This window comes from Meles meles, chromosome 15, assembly GCF_922984935.1.
Source record: "Meles meles chromosome 15, mMelMel3.1 paternal haplotype, whole genome shotgun sequence".
NCBI lineage: Eukaryota > Metazoa > Chordata > Mammalia > Carnivora > Mustelidae > Meles > Meles meles.
In genome coordinates this window covers 20,862,422-20,880,420 of record NC_060080.1, presented here as the reverse complement: position 1 = coordinate 20,880,420, position 17,999 = coordinate 20,862,422, and the positions used below count along the sequence as shown (strand labels likewise).

Genomic DNA, 17,999 nt, shown 5'->3' with positions numbered 1-17,999 from the left:
TATTTTCAAGTACGCAGATAGAAAGCATGATTGTAGGTGACTCGGCACGTTTTCAGCAACAACAATCTGATGTTGAAAATACTCTCTCCAAAGCAGGAGTTCTTTGGAAAAGCAAGCGCTTTTCTCCCTCATTGCTGAAATGACTCACCTCTACCTCGAAGAGTCAGAAGAATCCGAGTTCATTTTTCAGTGGATATCTGCCAACAGTCACTTGTCATCATAAAATGCTCAGCAAATTTGGAACGGTTGCCTTTTGGTACAAGAAACACATATAATTCCTCTTAAAGTTTGATGGCTCTTTTAAGTGCTCTGTCAAGAGATAACCAGCAAGCCTCTATGTGTTCAAAAGATTTTCAAAGTCACTTCCCTTCTGATTACAAATCATTGTCTATGTTTTACTGTGCTTTAAATTCTTTTTTTTTTTTTTAATTAACTACCCACACCAGTGCATCCTGTACTACTCTGTGTACTTCTGGACTTAAACCTTTCCACCGGTGGCCTGTGGGAAGTTTTGTGGGGCACTGGTTTCCCAGGCGCAGCCATCCCTGCATCCTTACCCAGAATCCTTTTCATCATGGAGCAGTCACTCCCTCGGCGATCACACCCAGTTTCTCCCATAACTGGTGTTTTCATTAAAGAAGTAATGTACTGTTCAGTCAATATTGCTGCTTTCCATTAGTCTCTCACAGAATTGTGGTTCTTCATGTATTTTATGATCGAAACAGAATCTAGGAAAACCATGTGAGAAACAATGGTACTTTTCTTCAACTATGTAGCCGCCTTTCCACGGTGTGGAATTTTTTGACGCTTATTTCTCCACACCTTCAGCAATATTTCCCCCACATGTTCCGATAGGATCTGTGGTCACTACGTTGTGTTCTGTGCACTATTCTTGCTACCACCGGCTTCCACATCAACTGCCTTCTTCCCGGCCTCTGGAAGACAAGGGCTGTGTGTGTGTGTGTGTGTGTGTGTGTGTGTGTGTGTGTAGATAGCGGAGTCACGTGACATGGGCCTAAGAGAGAGTGCACTGGCTTCCTAGCAACCATCCCCTCTCCCCACTACTCCCAGCAAAGCCAAGCGTGGAGCTGGGCCCCCAGAGAAGGGAAGATTGCTATCCCACTCCCTGGTTGGATATATGCTTAGGCTCACTGCTCGCTGGTCGCTTGTCTCACCACAGGAAATGAGAACTGAAGCCGGGACTTCAGTTATGTCTGACGAGATTCTCACCGTTCCTACTACCGAAGAGAGAAGAACTTGTATTTTAAGCGGCAGAGGTTCTGGCCCTGACGTTTCCTGGTCGACCCCCCGCACTTGCATTATAAGCATTATCTTCAATTGTAGCTTCTTTGCAGGAATCTTGTTAAGCCGCCATTTGCGAGAGTTAATTGAGTTAAAATTTGGTCAAGCAATTTGTGAAGCCACTTAGCTAGACCCACGTGACCGGGGACACATGGGGGGTAGATGGCCCTTATCAGCATTCATTTGAGGCCATCACAGTAAGCTTTCCGGGGGGTGAGCGTGCAGGGGTGAGAGGGTGGAGGGGCAGGAGCTTGTTTGGAGGTTCTAGCAAGGTAGCCCGGATTCTCTCAGCCCCCGGCCACTCCTGGGACACTAACCCTGTCACCTAGGGACCTTATTTATGATGTCAATTCTTAGGGGTATTAGTTCACTAAGGCTGCCGGGACAAAGTACCACAGTTATGGGGCTTAAACAACAGAACTTTATTGTTCTGTTCTAGAGCCTTGAACAGTTCTAGAGCCTTGCAAGTTCTAGAGCCTTGCAAACTGAGATCAAGGTGTCTGCGGGGTTGGTTTCCTCAGATGGCTGCGAGGAAGGATCTGCTCCATGCCTCTCTCCTAACTTCCGGCGGCATGCTGGCAGTCCTTCCTCGGCTTGTAGGTGCCTCACACCAATGTCTGCCTTCATGTGCACAGGGTGTTCTCCTGCACTGCGTGTCTCTGTGTCCCAAATTCCCCTTTCAATAAGGACAGAAGTCATACTGGATTAGGGGCCCACCCTACCTCATACGCCCTCATCTTAACCAATTGTATCTACAAGACCTTGTTTCCAAACGAGGTGGCATTCTGAGGTACTAGGGGTTAAGATTTCAACATACAAATCTGGGGGAAGACACAATTCAGCCATGAAGTTAGGCTACACCGCAGACCTTCTAAAACAGGATCTATGAGGGTGGGGGCTCGCACTTCATGTTTTTTTTTTTTTAAAGATTTTATTTATTTATTTGACAGAGAGAGATCACAAGCAGATAGAGAGGCAGGCAGAGAGAGAGGGAGAGGGAAGCAGGCTCCCTGCTGAGCAGAGAGCCTGATGCGGGACTCGATCCCAGGACCCCGAGATCATGACCTGAGCCGAAGGCAGCGGCTTAACCCACTGAGCCACCCAGGCACCCCATCACTTCATGTTTTTAATAAGGACCTTAGGTACCTTGTTTGCTCACTAAAGCTTGAGAGCTACATGGCCACCTGTGGTGACACAGAATGTTCTCTCTCCCATCTCAAATACAATAGGAGCACCAAATAACACTAAACCATAGATGTTAATACGTAGCTTAGTTCAAAAGAAATGAAGAAATTTTCATGTGCCATAAAAGGAGAGATCAAAACCAGAGGGCTAAGCATTGGCTGTTGCTGGGAAGACCCTAAGGAGTGTTAGACAAGGATATAGGCCCCTAGAGGCAGTGGGGGGTGGGAGGGGCGACTGGGGCTCAAATGCCCTTGAGGGAGGTAATAGGCCCATCGGGTGCTTGAAGCAGAGGAACTAATCATTTTGCCTGAAGCTTGGAGACTTGAAAAGTTACCCTGTCAGTGAAAGTCAGTGAAAGGGGGACCAGAAAAATCAACCAGAGTTTGTTTCAACTAATTAAAAATTGGGCAGAGTGGCCATTCAGATCTGCTCTGTGAACTCACAGGATCAAATAGCTTTCTTAGCTGAGGTGCATCTAAGAAAAAGAATTTGGGTTGCTTGAGGGGAGGCACGGGGGTCATTCTAGGATACTACAGCAAAGTTGGGACATGATAAGGCCTGCCAACAGGCAAGGAAGTGTTTAGAACAGGCAGGGCTAGGACTCTGAGCAACTGGGAGAAAGAAGTCCTGGTAGGTGGGAATGAATTAGCATATTGAAAGCAGAGGAGGGTCCTAGAGAGGTATTTGCTGTGTTTCTGATAGACAGGTGAGGGCCAGGGAGGAATGAACCTGACATTGAAAGGCCTCCCCACCCCCTCCTCCTTCTCTTTCACAGGTCAACCCTTTCAGAGACCGAATCTGCAAAGTGTTCTCCCACAACAATATGTTCTCCTTTGAGGATGTGCTGGGCATGGCATCTGTGTTCAGTGAGCAGGCCTGCCCCAGCCTGAAGATCGAGTATGCCTTTCGCATCTATGGTGGGTGACTAAGTGGTGGTGGTGGGTGGGGGTCAGTGCCATAGAGTAAATACCAATCTGGAATCCATCAACATCAATTCACCGGTGGGATGATGTCCATTGGGATTCACTTGGGTGTTTATGGGTATTCACATGTTTCTTGAGTTCTGTAGATTTAAAAAAAAAATGGTGATGAACTACTACTACAGTGGATAGGTGCCTTCCCCTCCATGCCATCAGAGGCAAATGGAGCCACGGGTGTTGTATTTTGTGGTAACAGTGTAGACAGGTGAGAGAGAGAGAGATGGAAGACTACGTATGGGTATGAAGGAGCCGTGCTTATTTTGCAGAAATTCTGAAATTTGAACACCAGAACTAGCGCAGCCACAAAATGGCTGAGAAATCTTGGACAAATCATTTCATCTTTCTGGGCCTCAGTTTCATCATCTTTAAAATGAGGTGTTTGAGAGAGATCATCTCTGAGGTCTTATGACAGTTTTTCGTCTCTGGTTTTGCCTGGGGTAGCCGTAAGATGCTGCAAAAGTTCTGGCTCTTCAGGGGGCTCATGTCCCCTTAGCTGAGATGCCTGGAGTTCTCAAAAGAAATTAAAGGGAAGGAAACAAAGAAATCTTGGGAAGCCTTCAAACAGACCATGTACAAGGCTTTAAGCTCATTGTGACAACTCTTTGTCCCCAAAGGACTTGTACATTCAGGCTTGCATAGTTTGGCATTTCATATGCTTTCCCTTCCAGCCAGGTCCTCCCTGTCTCCACACAGTGAACACCGTCTTATTCTTGCCTTGCCCAAATGGACTTGGATAATATGGAATGGGGGAGTTTTAAGCCTGATGGACCTGTGAGGGGTCAGTTTTCTCATCTGTTAAAAGGACTTAATGGTATTTCTGTAAGCCCTATGTCCTCAAGCTTAGTATCTAGTAATAGCTGAGTAAGCTTCTATCATACTGTCATTTCCACAGAGAGCAACTACAAACTCAAATATATGTGTATATTTGGGCCCCTGGGTGGCTCTGTCAGTTAAGTTTCTTCCTTTGGCTTTGATCATGATCCCAGGGTCCTGGGATTGATTCCTGGGTTGGGTTCCCTTCTCAGTGCGGTATCTGCTTCTCCCTCTTCCTCTGCCCCTCCTCTGTTCATTCTCTCTCTCTCCTGTAAATAAATAAAATCACATATACCATACATGGTTTATATATATGATATATATTTATCAACAACCTGATGGCACTAACGGTCCCAGAAGCAGAGAGTTGAGACTCAGAAGAAAGAAATGGTACTGAATGGTCCCATCCCCTTTTTACAAACTTTTTTAGCCTAAAGGTGGCTTTCAGTGAGGGACATCACACAGGACTAATAGAAACCGTGAACTCTCTCTGACTTGAAAAATCAGAGAGTTTGGGGCAATTTTCCCCTGAAAAGTGAAAAGAAGGGAGACACCATGAAAGAAAGCCAGACAAGGGATCCCAACATCTGTGGATGAACTATGCCCAGATCTCTTTCTGAGCTCTAAACCATATATACAAGGGCAGACTCAAAGCAGCTCAGGTAAAGATAAAAGAACTGAGATTTGAGTGTCCACTGCATTTTAACAAGTTACCTCTGTGACAGGGTTTGCACTTTAAGTCCTGTCAATTGCCTGATAGAATTAAAAAAAAAAAATCAGCACTCTTTGGAGGAACATAACAGAATCCAGAGTTTTTACAATAAATCATTTATAACGTCTAAGATACAATCCAAAATTATTCAATATACAAAAATTTTAGAAAACCAGAAATGTCTGAACTACAATCTGAAATTATTCAATAGACAATTAAAAAATAAAACCGATATGGTCTCAAGAATGGAGCCTGATTCAGACATGACCCAGATATTGGAATTAGCTGACGAGTCTCTTAAAACAGCTACTAACCCTTGGCCAGTGAAGTAAAAGAAATTCATAATGAAAGAAACAGTAGGAATTCTCCACAGAGAAACAGAAACTATAAGAAAGAATCAAATGGAAAATATGAAAGTGAAAAATAAAAGATCTAAAATAAAAATTCATTGGATGGGCTTAACAGGAGAATTGAGATGACAGAGGAAAGAGTCAGAAACCTGAAGATAGTTCAGTATAAATAATCTAGTCTGAAGAATGGAAGGAAAAGAATTAATGGGGAAGAAGAGATATTTGAAGACGTAACGGCCTCACATGTCCTACGTTTGATAGAAGACACACATTTATAAAGAACTTTGAGAAGAGTTAAGTACAAATGAAATCACATACCCAAATTTAATTGGCTTCGTGGTCCTCACCTGTTCATTACTTACTCCTTCCTTACCCCAAGTACTTCTGGGGATCCCCAGGGAGGTCTAGCCCTCTAGCCCTTCTCTGTCAGGACTTGCGCCACAGAGCACTTACTATTTTGTCCCCAGCCCCTTCTGCCTCCTGTCAGTACCCTTCTGAAAGGGCAGCTTTTCCCAAAGCAGAGTGCTGGCCCAGGCTCGGGGATCTCATCTCAGCCAAGAGTCTTCAGGTGGCCAGTAACAGGGACTTACCTGTGTAAAAGGCAACAGATGAAGAATAGCAATATATTCATTTTCCATTGCTGTGTAATAAACTACCACAAATCTAGTGGATGTAGACAACATGTTTATAATCTCACAGTTTCCGTGGTCTGGGAGTCTGGCATAGCTTATTTGTGTCCTCTCCTAGGATATCACAGGGCTGCAGTCAATGTGTCTGGGCTGCATGAAACTGGGGAGAAATCCACTTACTGGCTCACTCTGGTTGTTGACAAGTGCATTTCTTTGTGTCTGTGGAGCTTAGAGCCCTGGCTTCCTGCTGGCTATCTGCTGGAGGCTGCCCTCGGTTTCCAGAGGCTGACCTATGCTCCTTGCCACATGGGCCTCCCCTGACACGGCCACTTGCTTCTTCAAAGACAGCCAGAGAGATAGTCTCTTGGGCATGTATGCTGGTAAGATAGAGTCTCATAACACTGTAATCACAGAAGTAGTGTCCCATCACTGTTGTCAAATTCTGCTGGTGAGATCTAAGTCACAGTTCCCTTCCACACAAAGGGACATGGAGATTATATATGCATAAGCACCAAGAGGGGCAGATCTGGGGGGAGGAGGGCTCTAAAGTTTGTCCTTCGCAAGCAGCATGGAACCATGGGGAAACCGAAGCAGCCTCCCAAGGATGCAGGGACAAGTGATCAGGAAGTGAGGCAGCTGCTGTCTGCTTTTCTCTCTATGTCTGCCGGGTCTCTCCTCTCTGCTTCTCTCTCTGCATTTGCTCTTCCTGCAGACTTTCCTTCTTCTGTGCCCATGGGCCAAAGAGGAACACCCTGGCCCCCCATTTTCTCAGGAGAGGCTGATAGCTCAACCAAACCCATGATCTTGCTATGCCCTGGCTGGGTCAACAGCCTGTCCAACCACCCACGGCCCAAAAGATGCAGAGTCACGGAACAGACACAGCTCCAGAGGCCCACTGCTGGGGGTGGGGACACTTCTCAGAGATGGTAAAGTGTGGGCTGAGCAGATGTTCCCAAAGATGTCTGCCTCAGCTGTCTTTCCATGGTTTCCCTAGCTAAACAAACAAAAACACCCCAACCTTCAGGGAAGCTACAAGAACAGCAGGTTCTCTTCAAGCTTCAAGGCACAGGAGCCAAACTATGTTCGGCTGAGACATGGGGAGAATGTCCTCACTCCCAAGAGGTCAGACTGAGCGCCTGAGGTCCGATAAGGGACCAGATACCCCCTGTCCCCCACGCTGTCCTTGCGTCCTTCTCAAGCCCCTCTCTGCAGGCCCCCTTGACAGATTTCCTTCCTCCTTGAGCTCCAGCCCCCAAACATAAAGCACAAAGCCTTCATGCAAATCAGCTGTGCAAATAGACGCCCGGGGACTCATAAACTCCAAGGCTTCCTCAGATACACCCAGACAAATCTGAATTCTCTTTGGGTTCAGAAGATTTGTTGCCTCACAGAGCTGTCAGCAGGATTAGGGACGGGATGCGTGACTCTCTGAGCGCGGCGCTTGGCGTGTGGGAGCTGCTCAGTACATTGACGTGGTAACGGTAGACGTGAGGGCAGAAGAGGAGGAAGAGGAAGGAAAAGAAAATGGTGATGGCCCTGGTGATCCTTTTTCGGCAAAGTCCAGAGACTTACCTAGATGTTCCAATGTCTTGGTCCTCCGCGCGTGGTCCATGCACCAACAGCGACATTGCCAGGAAGCCAGTCAGGAATTCGGAATCTCCAGGCCCCACCCCCGCCCCGCACACAGGCCACATCAGGGTCCGCACGTTAACAAGACCCCCAGCTGGGTCCTCCACATCCTAACATTTGAGAGACATTGCTCTAACTCACTGGTCCTCAAACGGGACTGCACACTGCAGTCATCTGGGGACCCAAGATCCACGGCTGCTTGGGCCCCCACTGTGCAGGTCTGATGTAGGGGTGCTGGGTGGGCCCCGGCTGGTGGGCTTTTTCAAAGCTCCTTGGGGAATTCTCAAGTGCAGCGGAGTTTCGGAGCTACTGTACCGGTTTGGCTTGCATTCAGTCGTATGGAAGTGCCCATGTTTTAAAAAAGAGAGAAAAAAAGCCTAGAATTAGGCTCTACAGAGCCAGGGAGATGTAGGCGACAGTCTGGTTCCTTCAAGCCCCCTAATCTGCCACCTATAGTATGGGACTGTGGTCCTTATCATCACAAGATGGTTTCTGTGCCTATAGGCTTCTCATCTTCATTCCAGGCAGGAAGAAAAAAGGACGGGAGGAGGGATAGGAACCAAATGAACGTTTGAAGACACCGATGAAATTGACTCTTCAACTTCATCTGTTAACAAGCTTTCTTGGATGCCCCACCCAGCAGCTTTGGACTGCTTTGTCCAGAACTATGTCATGTGGCCACAGATAGCTGCAAGGGAGACTGGAAAGCTGGGTGTTTTAAGCTGAACACGATGTCACCCTGGACAGGAATTGCACTGCTGTTAGTAGGAAGGCTAGGCGGGAGGGGATGGTTATCTGTCAAGAATCCAGCACTGGGGATGTACCTGCTAGGTTCCAGTCTCTGCTTTGAGGGATGTTCCTGGCCTCCAGCGGATTCACCCCACAACCGTCTCAGGAGGGACTTGCACCTGTCAGAGACCAACCAACACCCCAGGCCCTGCCTTCCTGCTCCCATCAGCCCGGCTGTCACCAGATGTGAATGATCTTCAGGCAGGGGCCAGAGCGCCCCTGGGGAGAGCTTGCCACACCGTCCCAAGACTCAACCCATGACTGAGGGCTGGGAAAGTCATGGGAGGCAGACTCCGTTCTCCTAGCAATGACGGTTGGAAGCATGCCCTTCATCACTCAGCCAACATGGGCTGATTTCTGTAAAAGGACTTCATAAATTACAAGGAGTCACATGACAGGGAGGTTGGGATGATGATGGCAAGAGTGTTCTGGAGCCCCGATTCTCCAAGCTTTCTCTAACCTTCCTGTTGTCGGGGAAACAGCAAGAGGTAAGCCCTCCCCCATTCTCAGAACGGCCCGAGGCTGCAGGTCTGAGACTGCTAAGGCTGCAGGGGCTGGCCAGACGCCCAGAGCTCCCAGCCCCCACCCCTTTCCCAGTCGGCTGTGCCCTTGCACCCCCAAAGGTGGGGAACTGTCCAGGACTGCATTCTACTCCAGCAAATTATTCTGTCTTCAGATGGCCTGGGACCAAAGCCATGTCACTTTGCTGCAGTCTCCGCATATGGGAGCTGGGCCAGCAGGACCAGCCTGGGGACACTGCGGGGTCTCGGGGAGAGGCTGCGGAACTTCTTACCAGCAGCGCAATTTCACTGCGGCCACCCCCTCCCTCTAGTCCAGGTGCTGGTCCCTCTGCCCCTCCACCTGCTCCCAGCCCTCACCCACAATGTGAGACAGCAAAGCTGTGCAGGGAGAGTCTTGGAGGAACGTCTCGGGCCTTAGCCTCCAAGTCCTGGGACTGATAAACAGTTGGTCAGGGGAGAGCCACCTGCTTAAGGACTGGGGTGCTGAGTTAGACTTTCCGCCTCCATATCCCGTCCGGGGGAACAGAGACAAAGGTCTGGGCTCTACCCCTGCAGGATTCAGTGACCTCAGCACACCTGCTCCTCCATTCCAGGGCCAGCATAGCTCTGGGTTCCATTCTTTAAAGTGAGAGATTACACAGTTTCCAGGGTTGGCATTTTCAGTATTTAATATCGAGTGACACAGAATTGAGCTTCTACTCTACCTAATGAACGTCTTCTGTAGCGAGCATCTTCTATGTTCCAAGCCCCGTGCCAGACGACTTCCCTGCCTTTCCTTATTTAATTTTCACAACAACACTCTGGAGGCGCTGTTATCTATTTTATGGATGAGAAAACAGAGGCTCAGATCATGCATTAGTTAGGGTTAAATTTGGTGGCAAATGGCAGGGGACTCCCAGTGGTTTACACAAGATAGCTTCCAAGATCTCTGGCAGCGACGTGTTATTTCTCTAACGTGTAGAATCCCAGGGACAGTAGTCCACAGTGGTTCTGCAATGGCTGGGATGTAGGTTTCTCCTTGGTGTCACCTTATCCTCTATTCCCAGGGTGGCCTCAAGGTCACGAAGAAGGTATAGTCTTCTCTTTAAAGACATTTCCGGAAGTTTGCTGGTGCCTCTTGGCGAGATCTCAAATATGGGGTCACATCGAGCAGCAAGGGAGGCTGGGAAATGTATTGTAGTGTTCATTTTAGATGGTCATAAACCCAGCTGAAAATTGGGTGCTTCATTATAATAAGAGCAGTTATGAGTGATTCAGAGCACAGACTGCCCACAGAGCTGGACTACCTGGGTTTACCACTGTCTCCATCATTTATCAACGTGTGACTTTGGATAGTTCACGTGTTCACTGGCTCAACAAATATTCAGTGAGCACTTACTCTGTTCCAGGCACTGTTCTAGGAGCTGGGGATGCAATAGTGACCCAAAACACTAAACTTTCTGCTCTTGAGGAATTTATCTTCTAGCGGAGAGAAATAAAGGAGGTAATGGGTAAAACATACAGTGTGTCAGGTAGTATGGGGCTCTAGGAGAAAAATAAAGCAGGGAATGGGATAGAAAGTACAATTTTAGGCAGGTTCTGGTGAGAAGCTGGCATTTAAATGAAGACCTCCAGGATCTCTGGGTGGGTGTTCAGGGAGGGGAAGTGCAAAGGCCCTGAGGCAGGATCATGTGGAGGTCATCAGGCTGGGTCTCTTGAGGGGGAGCTGGGAGACTCTGCTGACATCTTAGCCATGGGGATCAAGGCAAGGACATGGTCAAGGATGATTCCAAGCTTATTGGCCATTTCCCATTTGCCAAGAAGGGCACAGCTGAGTGCAACACGTTTGGTGCCAGGGAAGTGGGGGGCACATCAAGAGTTTGGGTTTCGACCACTTGAACTTGAGGGACCTATCAGACCTCCAAGTGGAGAGGACGAGAAGGCCTGTGGATGGATATGCTCCTGGAGTTCAGGAGAAGCCCAGGCTGGACACAGATATTTAAAGGCAAGAAGCTGAACTGAGACTGAGAAAGTGGGTATGGTTATTCAATCTCGGCACGCCTCACTGTATTCATCCGTGTTATGAGGACTAAGTGCAGTAGAAGAGAAAGCACTTAGATCATTGCCAGGCATATCTGTTTGTCATGGGGGCGTTGCACCTGCCTAAGCTTACTGCCCTTACTTACTGCATGGCTAATGAGTGGTGTGGGTGCTGCACTGGGGGTTCTAGAAGAGGCAGGGGCCATGCTAGGGTTTCTAGAATAGGCAGGGGCTGCACTGGGGGTTCTAGAAGAGGCAGGGGCCACACTGGGGGTTCTAGAAGAGACAGGGGCCATGCTGGGGTTTCTAGAATAGGCAGGGGCTGCGCTGGGGGTTCTAGAAGAGGCAGGGGCTGCGCTGGGGGTTCTAGAAGAGGTAGGGGCTGTGCTGGGGGTTCTAGAAGAGGCAGGGGCTGCACTGGGGGTTCTAGAAGAGGCAGGGGCCACACTGGGGGTTCTAGAAGAGGTAGGGGCCATGCTGGGGATTCTAGAAGAGGTAGGGGCTGTGCTGGGGGTTCTAGAAGAGGCAGGGACTGTGCTGGGGATTCTAGAAGAGGCAGGGGCTGCGCTGGGGGTTCTAGAAGAGGCAGGGGCTGCGCTGGGGATTCTAGAAGAGGTAGGGGCCATGATGGGGGTTCTAGAAGAGACAGGGGCTGCACTGGGGGTTCTAGAAGAGGCAGGGGCCACGCGGGGGGTTCTAGAAGAAGCAGGGGCTGCACTGGGGGTTCTAGAAGAGGCAGGGGCCATGCTGGGGGTTCTAGAAGAGGCAGGGGCTGCACTGGGGGTTCTAGAAGAGGCAGGGGCCATGCTAGGGTTTCTAGAATAGGCAGGGGCTGCACTGGGGGTTCTAGAAGAGGCAGGGGCCACACTGGGGGTTCTAGAAGAGACAGGGGCCATGCTGGGGTTTCTAGAATAGGCAGGGGCTGCACTGGGGGTTCTAGAAGAGGTAGGGGCTGTGCTGGGGGTTCTAGAAGAGGCAGGGGCTGCACTGGGGGTTCTAGAAGAGGCAGGGGCCACGCTGGGGGTTCTAGAAGAGACAGGGGCCATGCTGGGGGTTCTAGAAGAGGCAGGGGCTGCACTGGGGGTTCTAGAAGAGGCAGGGGCTGCGCTGGGGGTTCTAGAAGAGGCAGAGGCTGTGCTAGGGGTTCTAGAAGAGGCAGGGGCTGCGCTGGGGATTCTAGAAGAGGTAGGGGCCGTGCTGGGATTCCCAGAGGCAGCAGGGGCATTCTCCCAGAGAGCCTCCCTCAGCATCCATGGCTCTATGTAGTTCAGCCCACCTTCCGCACTTAACCTCAGTCTCACTCTCCCACACCTCCAAACCACTGTTCCCCACACCCCAGACTGATCACTCTCGTGCTGTTCCTTCTCCACCACTATCCCTAGTGACCCTGGCACCTTCTCCGGTTTCCATCTCCGGAGGCACAAACCCTTTAATCCTTCTCTGACGCCTCTTCCTCCAAGAAGTCTTCCTCTTTCACACCCCCAACCCCAATCAGACATGAACTTGCCCATCTGGAAACCCGTGGAGCCCTTGGGAGGCCTGTTCCTTTCTCCCTGGAGCCAAGCTACTCAGGTGCCCAGCGGTCTGCCCCTGCACCTCCAGACTGGGAGCTCCATGCAGACTGGAACCAGCCTGGTCCATCTGTGCCCTGAGGTCTGGCTCAAGGAAGGGCACCCAGCAGGCACCCACATGTCTGTTGAGGGCAAATGGCGAGGCGGTGGCAAGAAGCAGTTACAGGGAAATAAGGCAGCCCTAGGCCCTGGTGCCAAAGAGAGCAATGCTCATGCCAGGAGGACAGGTCCCATGTTAGAAGCTGCTGGAGCGCGAGGAGAGAACCATCCTGGGCCTGAGGGTGTCAGGGAGACGTCACAGGGAGGCAAGGGAGAGTGAGCACAGGGTGAAGTCAGAGCATCCCAGGGCTTGGAGGAAAAGGAGAAGGGCACCCCGGGCAGGGGGCTGTATTCTGCTGGGGGTAGAAGCACTCAAGGCCAGTAGAGAAGACTTGCCGCAGGCACCGACAGGCCCAGGGACACCCTTCCAAGGCTCCTCTGTAGGGAACTGGGTTAAACACACCTGGCGGCAGGGAGTGGGGTCCAGTGTGCAGGGGGCTTGTGTAATGCCCATATTTTGTTGTTGTTGACATACAGTGTTCTAGCAGTTTCATAGGAATGACCATATTTTTTAACTCAAAAAGGAGGACGCTTCAAGGTCTGACAAGGGTCAGGGCGCCCGCTGGAGTGGACACCGGGCACTGTCCTCGGCGCGAGTGGGGGAGGTGCTCAGGTCACCCTGCGCAGGGCCAGGAGCTGGGATCCGTGCTCAGGTCCAGGCGTCCGTCTGCTCCTCCGTGGCCCCTGCTCCCGGCCACCAAACCGCCTAGTGGCTTATGTGGTCTGAGGTGGAGATTTCCCTAGCGCGGTGGGTGACGCAGATTTGGGGACCAGCCTAGCTGGGTCTGAATCCTGCCTTCCGCTTACTGGCAGTGTGGGCCAACATCTCACACCTCCGGGCCTCAGTGTCCTTTTGGCAAAGTGAGACTCATAAAAGGTCAATTGTGAAGATTCGGTGACTGAAAACAGGTGGGCTCCAGGCCCACCTGGGACGGGGGTGGGGGTTCTGTGGGGCCATGGCTCCCTGGCCTGAGGAAGCCCCCCTTCCTCTCACACTCGGCCTCCTCTTCACAGACTTTAATGAGAATGGCTTCATTGACGAGGAGGACCTGCAGAGGATTGTCCTCCGACTGCTCAACAGTGACGACGTGTCCGAGGACATGCTGGCTGACCTCGTGAGCCGTGTGTGTGTCTGGAGCCACACGGACTGGGTTGGGCCTGGCCATCCCCCAAAGCCCCCCGATGGCAGGCAGGGTGGGGTGCCCCGACGGATGGGCACATGGCTGGAGGCAACTATCCCCCAAGTTTCTCTCTTTCCTCCAAGGTCCATCCTTCCAGGGTCTCCAAGAACAGGTGTCCAAGCTGTCTGCTCCAAGGGCCCCTCCCACCCACACGGTGGTCACTGCGCGCAGGTGGCCCAACAGCGGCTTAGCCTCAGAGGGACCCATCCCCATGTCCCCTTTCCCATGTTATCGCAGATGTCCTAGAGTGACAGTCCAAAGTGTGACAGGACATGAAGGCAGGCTCCTGAATCTGTTTGTCCTAAGACCATGGGAATCTTCAAGTGCTCAGGGTCCGGATTGAAACTTGAAGCAAAGATAACACTGTGGGAGGTTGTCGCTGCCTCCTCGACCTGACTGGGCTCCTTGCAGTATGAGTCCCTGCCTGTGATTGGATACAGGTGTGGGGGGGTGTCGCCCCTTTCACCTCCGCACCCATTTTCACTGCCTAGTTTGTGCTGGAGCATGAAGGACACTCTTCCCATGAGGAGACCAGCCCACGAGGCTCCAGACCTCAGGGCACATGACCTTATCTCTGCATCTCCATGTCTTTGTCTGGGGTGAGGAGTAGCAAGGGGGGTGGGGAGAACATCTGCCTTACCCCACCCCAAGGAGGTTGGGGAACTCACATGCTAGGGAAGCACCTAGCGAGAGCCTGGCCTATAGTAACACTTGGCATGAGACGTTCTCCCCTCTGCCTGGGTCCCCATGTCATTTTCTCATACCGGACTCCTCTCTGCTCTCTGGCTTTTTCTGCACCCCTGGCCAGGTCCTGAGTGAGTCAGATCTGGACAACGACAACATGCTCTCTTTCTCGGAGTTTGAACATGCGATGGCCAAGTCTCCAGACTTCATGAAGTAAGGTGTTCTGGATTGGGGGTGGGGGGACAGGAAGTGCCCACCACAGTTGGGGGGTTGTGGTGGCAGGAAGAGCCAATAAAGCCCCCCCAGTCTTCCTAAGGAGGTCATGAGTCTCCAGGGTACTTTGCTGATGCTTTCAGAATCAGCAAACCTGGAGCTTTGGAGAAATTAGGTAACCGAAATTTCTAACCTTTAGAAAGAGGGAGTGGGGCTTAACCAGCAAAGGCAAGAGTACATTCCAGGCTCTGCAAATGATGTGGGTGGCCCTGACTTCAGATGCTGGCCACCTAGAGCTGGCACACAGGCATCTTCCCCTAGGCCCAGGGGGCTCCAGGACTGACGGGCAGGTGGCCTTTGCTCCCCTGCCCCCACAACTCCAGAGGTTCCCGGGAGTCAGGGATTTGCATGGGTGTGTGAAGATGCTGGTCACAGAGTATTTCCAAACCTTGTTTTGTGCAGAAGGGGCATTAAATGGTCTTCTGTCTTCGTACAGACACCCTAGAGATGACTGGCCATCTCCATATTGCCCCGGCCATGTTTAATGGTCTTGTTTGGATCCTTCCAGTTATGGGGAAAGCACACCACCACACCCCACCCCCAAGAGGCAGCCCATTCATGATCCAACACCCTTGTTAGAAGGCCCTTCTTGGGTGCAGTGGACCTCTGTTTGCCGGTGTCTGCTACTCCTGGGCCCTCTTCTGCCCTTGGTCTCATAGTCTCGTTGAATTTGATAGCAAAGCATGGCCGCCATAATGGTTTAACCAACCAATCAGAAAAAGAACAAAGTGCTAGCCCTCAGAGAGTACCTGGTCAGGAACGGAAGACGGTGTATTTTCTCTCTTCTCCGTACCCAGAGTTTCTGCCTCTCTCCTCAGCTCCTCTGCACTTAGCTCAACCTGCAGACTGGAAATCTCTCCTTTGTCAGACAGGAGGCCAGTTATGGCTTCCCGGCAGATGTTGGTCACTCCTAGTAGTATCTCTCAGCTCTGACTCCAGATTGGGTCAGGTGTTCACCCCTCTTCTAACCTCGTGGCGGGAGGAGAGGGCTCTCCAGGCCGTCCTGGCCACTGGGGGATCCTTGTGTGAGCATACCCTCTGACAGACAGTCCACACTTAGAACCACCCAACTAAGGGTAATTCCTCTTCTTCCGGGATAGCCCAGCACATAACAGAGGCCAGAATCCTGTCCTCCTTGTCTTTTTCTTTGCATCTCTCCCGTGTCTTTCCATTAGTTTTTGGCACCACGAGGTTCTGACACCCTTTGCTTTCTGGTGATGCTAAAAGGAGCAGAAGGCTTTGGGACGGTTTGCAATAGCTGCAAACTGGCCATGCCAGAGAGAGGGACGAGAGGGTGCCACCAGGACCACTATGAACCTGGAAATTGGAGGGCACTTTAGATGCTCAGGGTGGCTCATGGGATGCTTTCTCTCAGCTCCTTTCGGATTCACTTCTGGGGACTTTGATGTGGCCATACCTGATCTGGCGGCCTCAAGGAGGACCACTGGAACTTGGAATTCAGCCCCCTCCAGGCACTGGGGAAATCTGGTCAGAAGCATGACTTGGTCCCCATCCTTCCCTCACTTCTAGACCATTGTTTATTCAATAAAGCAAAACAAAACCTTTCCCTTGCTCCACCAGTTCATTTTTTGAATACAGGATCACATAGAGATAATTTTTATTACGCACTGCTCATTCCAGGGCTTAAGTTTGCCAATGACACCAAGCTAGCTGGGATGACCAGACTTTTTGAGGACAGGGTCCAAATCCCAACCACCGCCTCACAACAGGGACAAGGCCAAATGGGATGAAGTTTACGCAGAAAATCCACAACATTCCCTTCTTCCCCTGGAGCTACCTGACAGCGTCTCTCCTGCCAACTGTACGGAGTCATGTTGGGCAGTGGTCATTCCAGCTGGTGCCTGGCTTCCCGGTCCTTGTCATGGGAGAAGATATCTAGGACCCACTTCGCACCCCCAGGGCCCAGGATGCAACATGTGGACCAGCAGTTGGGGGTTACTTGCTTTGCTCTTCAGCCAAATCCTGGAATGAATTTGGCCACCACAGGGACCCTTGGGGACCCAGGTGGTCAAGGAGTCTAGGTCACAGGAGAAGCCCCTTATAGGGTCTCTGAGAGCTGACAGATGCCCCTCTGGTGGGCACACAGTTTTTCTGGTTTACATCGTCCTCCGGGGAGGTGTCCAAACACTGGATCCCAGGGGAGGGGCTATTTCACTGCGACATGTACTTGAACCTGCAGTGGTCTCTTTGCCTTCAGGTCCTGACTCGCCCATTCAAGATGTAATAAATTTCCCATTGATGGATGGAGTCCCTTGATCAAATCTAAGAGATGCTGGAATGTTAGAGAAAACCTGTCATGTGGATACACCTTGGCTTGAGGTCTCCATCCCAGATCCTGTGTATGGAGGGACTGTCCCCCACATCCCGCCCCCTGCCACAGAGAAGTGGGAACAGCAGCCTGGTGAGAGCAGACACTCCAGACTCCCCACTTCAGACATGTGACCGGGGAACCCATTCTTCCCATTTCCTTGAAGAATGGCTCAGTCCTGGGCCACCCCCTCCCGTCCTATTCCAGAAATAGTCCCCAGGAGAGACCCCACAGCAGCCCGTCCGTGCCTGTCTGGGAAGAATGCAGAGAGAGGTTGCCGGAGGCAGCTTTTTCTCTCAGGCACCTGGGGGCCTCCAGGCTGTGTCATTCCCACCTCCCGAGTCTCCGCATGGACAACAGGCAGGTTATGTAGTGGACGAACGAGGGCTTGGGTCCAAACCCTGGGTCTCTTCTAAGCTGTGGGAGCTTGGGCAATATTCTTAACCTCCGAGACTCCGTGTCCTGATCAGTAAAGTGGGGATAACGCCACCTCCCTCACAGGCAAGTGTGTGGACTAATGATGCCAAGTCAGGGCTCAAACTGGAATTCCTTTGTATCTGATCCCCGTGCAATGACTCTGTGGTCATTTCACCTTCGTTCTCGGACATGCAATCATGGGGCTTCCTCGATTACACTGGTGGAAGCAGATGGGAGGTATCTCTGTCCCGGAGTGACCTGCCACCCAGGCTCGGGAGCCCTACAGTTCTTGGTCCTACCAGCTCCCACCTCGGAGGAGGGGTGATGGGGGCCCATAGGTCACGGGACACTGCTTTCCACTGGCTTGAACCCCTGAGCTGAACTTTCCATAGTCCTTAAGATGCAGTGCTGTGTGACCCTCGGGCATGTTCTTGCTGTAGCCAAATGTCCCTGGAGCTCAGAGGAGAAGACCACAGGTTTGGTCATGGCTAAAGATTTTATTCCAAAAAGCCAATC

The 17,999-nt window shown here is 51.1% G+C and overlaps 1 protein-coding gene across 1 annotated transcript in view; it reads left to right on the top strand.

Moving 5' to 3' along the window:
- Positions 1–16,237, top strand: part of CIB4 (calcium and integrin binding family member 4) — a 49,751-nt gene extending 33,514 nt beyond the window's left edge. The window contains exons 4-7 of the mRNA XM_045979705.1: positions 3,263–3,404; positions 13,614–13,723; positions 14,589–14,677; positions 16,113–16,237. Coding sequence (XP_045835661.1) covers positions 3,263–3,404; positions 13,614–13,723; positions 14,589–14,677; positions 16,113–16,143 — 372 coding nt within the window. The 3' untranslated portion in view covers positions 16,144–16,237. The remainder of the gene's footprint in view (positions 1–3,262; positions 3,405–13,613; positions 13,724–14,588; positions 14,678–16,112) is intronic.
- The last annotated feature ends 1,762 nt before the right edge of the window (positions 16,238–17,999 follow it).